Source organism: Rutilus rutilus (assembly GCF_951802725.1).
Source record: "Rutilus rutilus genome assembly, chromosome: 10".
NCBI classification, from domain to species: Eukaryota; Metazoa; Chordata; class Actinopteri; order Cypriniformes; family Leuciscidae; genus Rutilus; species Rutilus rutilus.
In genome coordinates, this window is record NC_140215.1 from 31,273,541 (window position 1) to 31,283,643 (window position 10,103).

The 10,103-nt window shown below is 38.2% G+C and overlaps 1 protein-coding gene across 2 annotated transcripts; it reads left to right on the forward strand.

The window, feature by feature from the left end:
• Positions 1-5,034: 5,034 nt before the first annotated feature.
• nr4a2a (nuclear receptor subfamily 4, group A, member 2a) lies at positions 5,035-9,065 on the forward strand. Of its 2 annotated transcripts, none has more exons than XM_084422222.1 (8): positions 5,035-5,165; positions 5,661-5,769; positions 5,882-6,769; positions 7,071-7,200; positions 7,408-7,571; positions 7,920-8,122; positions 8,249-8,427; positions 8,526-9,065. In XM_084422222.1, the coding sequence occupies exons 3-8, from the start codon at positions 5,903-5,905 to the stop codon at positions 8,780-8,782; spliced, it is 1,800 nt and encodes a 599-aa protein (XP_084278348.1). In that variant the 5' UTR covers positions 5,035-5,165; positions 5,661-5,769; positions 5,882-5,902; the 3' UTR covers positions 8,783-9,065. The 2 variants fall into 2 exon arrangements, with proteins under 2 accessions (XP_084278348.1, XP_084278349.1); XM_084422223.1 differs by having other exon boundaries at positions 5,050-5,165; positions 5,901-6,769.
• The last annotated feature ends 1,038 nt before the right edge of the window (positions 9,066-10,103 follow it).

Below are 10,103 nucleotides of genomic sequence, written 5' to 3' on the forward strand. Positions count from 1 at the left end.
GAACGTCTGCCAATTATTTCAAGTTGTTAAAACGTATAATTTGTATTAATTAAAATTATTTATAACATTCAAAAACAGACATGTTCCGAATCCGAAGCTTGATTGTATTGGTAGTAGACTGACTTACTACAGCTGACTTTTTTCCATTACCTCCCTTCATGTATTTACAGTAAACAATTTTTTTTTTTTAGGAAAGTTCTGTAATATAATAAAAGTTTTCTTTTTCTTTTATCATGTTTCAAATGTTGTAGTTCCTATTAACCAGACTGACTTACAACAGGTGAAATTGTGCCAATAGCTCCCTGTATGAACTTTACACAATTTTATAAAAACTTTTTCATGTCCCAAAGCTTGTGGTAGGTTCCCTAGTGACCAGACTGACTTATTACAGGTGAAATTGTGCCAATACCTTCCTGTAATTCTGCAATTAACCAAATGTTTTTTTTTTTTTTTTTTTTTTTTTTTTTTATTGATCAAATAAACTAATTGGTGGAATTGCCAGACGTTCCCTTAAAGATCATGCGCCGTTGTGTTGTACATTTTCCGTTGTGTTGTGGCTCATTTCCGTTGTGTTGTGGATTCATTTCGTTGTGTTGTGGCTTAATTTCGTTGTGTTGTGAACTTAAGTTTGCTTTTTAAATTTCGTTGTGTTGTGCACTACTGAGCCACCGTAAGGTGTGAACATTCTGCATTTTACTATTTAGACCTGCATACACGATTGTATCATGATCTACACAAATTTTGGACAGGTCAGCTTCTCACTCATTATTTAGAAGACATCAGATAAAAAAAAAAAGAAAAAAAGAAAAGAAAAAAGAGTGGAATTGTATATTATTTGTAACTCATAAAATGAAGCCAACTTGAATCTTATTGTCACCAACACCCTGTGCCACCTCATTGGAAGCAAAAAATAAATAAAAATTATATCAATCCTTTCAATTGGAGAGCAAATTTTAGAGCTTCTTGGATGTTCCCCGAAAAGACCCCAAGTAATTTCACAACTTCTTCAGAAGATATCTTAAAATATTTGAAATAAAATGCTTCTCATCAAGGTCAAATTTTTCGAACTTTGCTGCCATATTAATTCTACAGCTCTATATTTCTATATAATATAGAGTTCTTAATGGTAAGGTTGATTAAATGAACACAATAGAAGCAAATCTATAACTGGCTGTTAAAAAAAAGAAGAAGAAAAAAAGTAAATGTAGAAAAAACAACATTTATTGGCTCTCGTGAGACTCATGAGTGTTTTATGATGAAAGGGAAACTAAACTGTTATAATTAGCAGAACATATGAACATATTTGCTCAAATGACTTTGCAGAAGCTGAAGGGTAATTAATTAGACTAACTGGCAGCACTTTTCATCTTCCTTCAGACTGACAGTGATTTTTTTTTCTACTGAAGCACAATTTAACAATTGATTGTGGCATAAGAGCCCACCTGCAGCTTGAGAATTCATTTTCACACAAGAAGGAGAGAGAGAGAGAGAAAAAAAAAAATCCTCAACTAGGATATATTGCCCCATGGCATGAATATGCAAGAACTCACAATATGCCGGCAGAGTCATTACTAATGTTACTGCCAATTACAAGGCATGTCATGACACTGATTCATGAATATTCAACACTGACAGATCTTCATGCTCGCCGCAGTGATGCATCTCGTTTTACAGCTTCACTGAGGTAGAAGAGAAGGGACCTTCATCACAGCACAGAGGACTCATCCTGAAATGCAAGCTGTTTCATTAGGGTTAAATAGTTAAATGTGTGTTATATAAAAGTGCATGGAAATGATGGAGTGCCCCCTTGTTCCATAGAACTCACATTAAAGCATATTAAGTAGACATTTAGTCCTGAAAAGAAGGAATCTTAAATTGGAAAAAAGACATAGACCAGTGCCTTGAGCAAAAGAGGTGCTTTAAGACTGCAAGAGGTATGGATTTTTTATATTTTTTAGATGAATCTACTGGGGGATTGAATCATGCAAACAACAACGTCTGACCTTTTTGAACCTGCATTAAAATGGGAGAGATTTCATCATCTCTAAATCAAGCTCAATCACATCAAGTGTGGAGTGATGTTTTAAAATCATAAAGTCATCTGTTGGCCAATGTCACCAGATTAATGCAGCTTATCTCATATAGAAAGAGAGCTGGACACATATGATCCTTATCTAAATAGGCTCTTTGTGCCTTTTTAGGAGACAATGTCTGCGTTGGACAGTGAGTCCACTCTCCTTGATAATAGCATGTTAGTATGTCACAGTGGTTACTCAATTTCAAAAGTCTGTTAAAAAGACATTTCCAATTAAAGTAGAGTTGGCTTGCATCATTACTTAGCAGATCAGAATCTGCAGGAACATACAATGATAGGAGGAAGCTCTCTCACTCACAAATATAAATTATAGTTAATAGCCTTAAATGTACACCCCAATGTTCAGGCCAACAGACTACACAGTCAATTCTAGTTTTAAACTGAGATGCTGATAACCAGGTTATACTGTAATCTCAAAAAAGACTAATTCATAATAAAATGTTTAGGATTAAATCCTGTTTTGTATCTGTCAAGATCAGTAATGCCATGTCAGGGGATGTTGGCTATTTCAAGTAATATGGCTACAAAACTCTTTACATTTATCAATGTGATGAATTCATCAAAATTAATTAACCCTTAAATGTGTAAATGACAATGGCACTGGCACAGCTTCGATTTTCTGCCCTGACTCTAGATGGTCTATTATGAGCAACATAAATACACAACTTGTGTAGCGCTGTCCATGGTACTTCACCTGTTTCAGTTTTCAGGTTAGAGTGCTGAATGGACAGCTCCTGTCCAACACGGTACTCCCTGAACATCTGTTCATCAGGATTACTTTTTTTTCTGTGTTTTTGTTTTTTAGTTGTTAAAGAATAGTAAATATCGTGTTGGCTGTTGATGATCTAAGTCAAGATAGATCTATGCAAATCTTTCCACTGTATATCTTTTGGTCTTATTATATCTTAATATATTTTCATTCCCCTCTGAAATGCATACCCATCAGCACACACACAAGCACACACATGTTGGGTTTTCATATTGTCTTGAGACATTTCATTGACATAATGATTTTTGTACTGTACATACAGTATATTCTATCCCCTAACCCTACAGCCATCACAGAAGGCTTTCTGCATTAAAACAACAACAACAATAACAACAACATAATTTAGTGTGATTTATAAGCTGTTTTGCTCCTGGGAAAAAAAAAGATCCCCACAAGGCCAACAATAGTATTACTATCCTTGTGGGGACATTTGGTCCTCATAACACCAGGACCACACAGACACACACACATTCTTCAGCGTTTAATAATTGGGAAATAACTTCAGTCCAATTTGATTGCTCTTCATTTGCTGCCTCTTCTTCCCCATGAGCAGTGATTAAACTATGCATATATATAAGGCAGTTAGTAATTAAATGAGCCAATGGGCAATTATTGCTTAATTGTATGTAATTTCCCTTCATTAAAAAGGTAAATGAAAGCAGACCATATTGTGAATATAATACATTAGATTTAGCAATAAACCCAATCAGGTGTTGAGCACATGGCTGGTCGCTTTGCCTGTCATTGGTTATGTGGAACATGACTGCCAGTTTTGGACATCATTTTTAAATGAGACATCATGGACTCATGGGGCAGTTCTGTCCCCACATATCAGTCTTGAATGGCAGAGCAGTGTCTGTGGCACACTGACAATTTGTTCGACATATATAGGCTAGAATACATTGATCATCGTTGTATTTGCATGGATTTATAACACCGTACTGTATTAAACAATCCAAAATGATTGTCAAGTGGGTGGTGAACAACAGTGTCCTCTAGAGGAGACTACCACCTCTATTTGGAGAACACCACAGTGGTTTAGTACAGCTACAAACATCATACAGCCAGAATACAATCAGTTTTGTAAGAGGTATTAAGAAAACCTCACAGGCCTTAATTTTCTATCTTTTGTCATAGAAAGGGGACTGAGCAGAGGTTTTTGCATATTGTGGTTTTACCTTATGGCCAAGACAAGTCCATTGTGGTTGAGAGAAGCAATAATTAGAAGGTTTGTTGAAAGAGGCTTTTCACATGATGCTGAGTGAGACCTGTCTCAAATAACAGTGACACCCACCCAGTCAGATACAACAGGGCAAAGACTGTTTGAGATTGTAGCATGGGCTGTGTCAAAGCTGTTGTTTTCTGCATCACATTTCTTCATTTTCAACACATTTATAACAATATGTATTTATAACAATATATAACAATAATTAAATTAAATTGAAATGACCATAAGAATCCCTCTGCTAATGACCCATCCTCCACTGCCTGCCTGGGAAACTTGTACAAATAGATGCAAAGACGTAAATATTCTTTATACTGACCTATGATGTCTTAAAAGGGAAGCTCTTGTTTAATAAAAGCTGGGCTGTGTTGAGTTTAGTCAACAACATTGCCAACAGGGCCTACTCAAAGCCATATTTGTTGAGATGTAGTTCTATCAATTTATTTATTATTTCATTTCTACTGCTGTTTCACAGAGTTTTGACCAATGGCTCTAGGATATTTTTCCCATACTATTTATTGTTTAAACTAATATTAACAGCATTTACCAAACCATCTTTAATAATTATATATATATATATATATATATATATATATACATACATTTAAAAGACTGAGAACAAATAAATACTGTACATATAATTCATGTTGTTATCTTTATTCACAGTGTTTTATGTGAAACAACTTTTAATAATTGTAATTTCTTAGCGTTTATCAAAGTATACTGTGCATACTGAAATATGCATCACAAAACAAAGGTAAATTGCTATTCGATCTTGGGGAATATATAATACAGCAGATCTCAATGAAATCACAGGCATGTACCGGCTGTCAGTCAGTCCTCAGATTGGCAGAAGAGTCTCGCAGCTGATTGGTGCTACTCACATATGACGCAGATGACGTACTGAACTCAAGCACGTGGGTCTCACATAAACAAAGACACATTGGCAGACAGAGCTCTACATGCCAGTGTTGAGCTCCGAGCTGTGCGGACAACACGCTGTACTGGACATTTACACACATATTCTGCATCACAAGCATATGGATACAATATAGTTTTGCTGATGGTCTACTAAGGTATGTCATTGCCTTTCTTTTTATTTGTGTGCAAATATGCAGTTTAAAGTAAGCATAGCAAATTTGTCCTATGGTATCTTTGCTTTAAACAGTCTGTGATTTCTGTTTGTTGGTTTCTGCTGGTTTTATGCAAACTATTTTGTTGTTTTTCTTATAGCTGCGATGTGAAATCAGTTTTTATTCAGTCCTTGTCTGAGACCATTGACCAGCGCACGCTTGTGTGAAACTGTGAAATTTATGTGAAATTGTGTTTTTTTCAGACATGCATTTATTAAAATGAATTAAACTCGAGAGTAAAAACAAATAAACAAACGCGGTGCGCAAAACCTTAAACTTTCGATCCATCGCGCATATGCACATGTTCTGATACGGCGCAAGAAAGTATGTTTCAAATTTCTAAGTTTCAGTGAGCTCTAGCATTTTGTATAGGTAGCCTACTACATGGAACTACTAAAATGTGATGCAAAATCAAGTGAAAGTTGTGTGTTTTATCAGAGGGAGAATCCAGAGCCGAGTCGTTTGTCTTGAACCCCTGTATTACATTTCATCTGTTATTATCATCACCTTCACCAAGATCTGCAGTGGAACAGTCCCACGACTGAAGGTACTTTTCACTTAAAAGTGATTTTGCAAAGTTGCATGTACGCTGAAAACACTGCTTTCGATGGGCATGCGGCTTTTATTCTCAGGCTGTCTTTCTGTTTTGTATTGATTAGGCTCCTGTTTTGTTCGCAGCCATGCCCTGCGTCCAGGCTCAGTATGGCTCATCCCCGCAGGGCGCCAGTCCTGCATCTCAGAGCTACAGTTACCACACCAGCGGTGAATACAGCTGCGATTTCCTCACACCAGAGTTTGTGAAGTTCAGCATGGACTTAACCAATACCGAGATCACCGCCGCCACCACCTCTCTGCCCAGCTTCAGCACCTTCATGGACAACTACAACACCAGTTATGACGTGAAGCCGCCCTGTCTTTACCAGGTGCCCCATTCTGGAGAACAGTCCTCTATCAAGGTGGAGGAAGTCCAGATGCACACATACCATCAGCAGAGCCATTTGGGCCCGCAGTCAGAGGAGATGATGGCCCACTCCGGGCCTATGTACTTCAAACCGTCCTCACCTCACGCTCCGGGAACGGCGAACTTCCAGGTTCAGCCCAATCACATGTGGGAGGACCCGGGCTCCTTGCACTCTTTTCATCAGAACTATATGACCTCGCACATGATAGATCAGCGCAAGAACCCCGTGTCTAGGCTCTCCCTCTTCTCATTCAAGCAGTCTCCGCCAGGAACACCTGTTTCAAGCTGTCAGATGCGCTTTGACGGGCCTCTCCATGTGTCCATGGGGCACGACGGTCCCGGAACGCACCGAGCCCTGGACAGCCAGAGTTTCGCAGTGCCCAGTGCTATCAGGAAACAGGCGGGCATCGCTTTCACACACTCCCTGCAGCTCAGTCACGGCCATCAGCTGATGGACAGTCAGGTGCCGTCACCTCCGTCTAGAGGATCACCGTCCACCGAGGGTTTGTGCGCGGTGTGTGGGGACAACGCGGCGTGTCAGCACTATGGAGTCCGAACGTGTGAAGGGTGCAAAGGCTTCTTCAAGGTACTGTTTCATTATTTTTACCATTATTATTGATAATAATAATAATTTGTGGTTTGGTCGCCGCTCATATCGGTTTTGTCTAATAACATAAAAAATAAAATAAATAAATAAATAAAAAAAGAGACATGATCTGACATTTCAGGAACTGAAGCATATATTTAAATATATTGTATTTTGCTCATCGCATATCTGATCAAAGATAATTTACACCTAAAATAATATCAATGTTTATTTCTTAAATTGTCAAAAGTTTATCTGAATTTTATGTAATTTATACGAAATCTTGTTGCCCACTTTTTAGCGTACAGTACAGAAGAACGCCAAATATGTGTGTTTAGCCAATAAAAACTGTCCTGTGGATAAGCGCCGAAGAAACAGATGTCAGTATTGCCGATTTCAGAAGTGCCTGGTGGTCGGGATGGTAAAAGAAGGTAAATCGCTACAATATTTGTCTACACTTCTCAAACGTGCGGAGAGGATACATGCATCTTAATCGCTGTTCATTAGAATGTTTCCCTCACTTGGAAACTAGAGTAGTGTGCAACTGCAATTATAGTTATCCCTGATTTAATTGTAAATACATTTTACAACAAGCATAACAGCTCCTTGATAGTAACAGTCTTGTGTTGTTTTGACAGTTGTCCGAACCGCCAGCTTAAAGGGTCGGCGAGGCCGTTTACCCTCCAAACCCAAAAGTCCGCAGGAGTCTTCGCCCCCCTCTCCGCCCGTCAGTCTGATCAGCGCCCTGGTCAGGGCTCATGTGGACTCCAACCCTTCTATGAGCAGCCTCGACTACACCAGAGTGAGTTATATTACATTCATCTTTAATTTTACCCATCAGTTCAGACTTTAAGAGAAGAAAGTCCAAACATGACTCGCGTATGACTCTTGATGCGCACCCTGCGCGAAACTGACAGAGCCAATATTAGGAATTTAATATCATACAGTGTTTCATTATAAACTTTCAACACTTTAAGGGTGGCATATTTTACTGTCTAAATTGCTTTTGCAAGAAAGAAGCCAGTGAAATACAGACACAAGTTAAATTAAAGAGGGGGAAAACTCTCCCCCTTTTAGAAATGGGCTTTGCAATTTCACGGGTTATATATTTTAAGGGAGCTCATTAAGTCATGTTTAAATTAAATTCCAGTTCCAAGCCAACCCGGACTACCAACTGAGCGGAGATGACACACAGCACATCCAGCAGTTCTACGACCTCCTCACCGGATCCATGGAGATCATCCGCGGATGGGCAGAAAAGATTCCCGGGTTCACCGACCTGCCGAAACCGGATCAGGACTTGCTGTTCGAGTCCGCCTTCCTGGAGCTTTTCGTGCTGCGCCTGGCGTACAGGTACCGAGGCTTCTGGAGAAGTGGATTTGCTGCTTCAAATTTTATTGGCTCTGCAATAATTAGGAGCCGCTTAAATCCCCGTTTAATGCGCGCAGTAATTAATGGGCGCTTTGTCATTAATTTCAGGTCCAACTCGATGGAAGGCAAACTCATCTTCTGTAACGGGGTGGTGTTGCACAGACTGCAGTGCGTGCGTGGATTTGGCGAGTGGATTGACTCTATAGTGGAGTTCTCGTCTAATCTCCAGAACATGAATTTAGACATGTCTGCTTTCTCATGCATCGCCGCCTTAGCTATGGTCACAGGTAAGATCCGTTTTTATTATACTGTTCAGATAATTGTTACTGTTTTTTATGTTATGTTGTAGGCTATAATAATAATAATTATTGTTATTATTTTTCAGAGAGACACGGACTTAAAGAACCCAAAAGAGTTGAGGACCTTCAAAACAAGATAGTAAACTGTCTGAAAGATCAAGTCACCTTCAATGGAGGCGGCTTGAATCGTCCGAACTATTTGTCCAAACTGTTGGGGAAACTACCTGAACTGCGCACACTGTGCACACAGGGTCTGCAGCGCATCTTCTACCTAAAACTAGAAGATCTGGTCCCACCGCCAGCAATAATCGACAAACTGTTTCTTGACACTCTGCCCTTTTAAACCGAGAGAGAGAGAGAAGGGGGAAAACTATTTCAAACAACCTCAGAGAACTTCCACAGACTCCCTTAAAAAAAAAAAAAAAACACTGAAAGTCTGATTTTTCAAACCATGCCGACCATCGCCAAATGAAAAAAGGATCCAACAATTCAAAGGCTGGAAAACTCTACGCGAAAAAAATAAAATAAAATAATAATGATACATTTTGCCATCGGCAAGCGATTTCCCCCCCTCTTTATCCCACCCATATCTGCCTCTGAGTATCTCAGAACAGATACAAATGTACAAAAATAAATAAAAATAAAATAAAAAAATAATAATAATAATAATAATATGAGAAATTATAATAAAAGACAGATTATCCAATAGTTTGCCTGATTTTGAACAATGACAAATATCTCGCCACTAATCATTGTTAACTGCAAACGTCTGTATTCTTGGAAAAATCAGAGTAGTAGAGTGGAGTGTATCATACGCCATTTCTATATACCTATTCAATAGATTTATGTGATTTATATGATGTGTATAAAGCTTGTACAGAGACAGTTTTTTTCTTTCTTTTATAACTTGTGCCTGTGTATCTCTGTCAGGTGGAAAGGAGACGCATGTTGTAGAGGACTCTTGTCTCTATTACACACTCTATATTCCGGACACTATGTAGTCTGTTAGATTTTATAAAGATTCGTAGTATTGGGACAACTTTTAAATATGGCACATGTGGATAAAAATACCAGTATCATCTGTACAGGTAAAAAGGGACCCACAGTGTTTGTAAAATTGTCAGACATTCCTTGTTTGTATGTGTTGTATGTATTGTTGCTGTTTAATATAAACGTTTATATATTTATTTTGAGTTTGCCGTTAAAGCATGGTGCAGTTGAAATTATTTCAGACGCATCACCGTCGTCTTTGTTGAATGTCTCATATGTGATTTAATTTGCCATCTGTTTTTTCCTGTAGGTGTGTGAAAATCATCACTGCCTTTTTTTCTATGGTTTAACTAAATACACGCGTTCGGTTCGGTTCCGAATCCGAACCAAACTCCACGAGAAAAGAACATTTAATGTTTACAAATAAAACTTTTAAATAATTTCCAAGGAGGAGCCGTGTTTCTTAATCGCATTTCAAAATGAAGAGGGAATTCATTGTACCGAAAATAAACTTTTTTTTTTCTGGAAATGATCAGAAATTGCTCAAGGAAAAACCTACATTGCTCAAGAAAAAAAACAACAACAAAAGAGTATTACCCCTCACGTGAAAGGTTACGCTTTCTTTTTTATTTGCATAGCAAAAGTAAGTGTAACCAATGTATCGGTTTTAACTT

Excerpts from the sequence above, each read along its gene's own strand:
- nr4a2a (XM_084422222.1), top strand. The coding sequence starts at position 5,903 with ATGCCCTGCGTCCAGGCTCAGTATGGCTCATCCCCGCAGGGCGCCAGT. Across the intron at positions 7,201-7,407 it reads GGTCGGGATGGTAAAAGAAG|TTGTCCGAACCGCCAGCTTA; the intron begins GTAAATCGCTAC and ends TTGTTTTGACAG. Across the intron at positions 8,428-8,525 it reads CGCCTTAGCTATGGTCACAG|AGAGACACGGACTTAAAGAA; the intron begins GTAAGATCCGTT and ends ATTATTTTTCAG.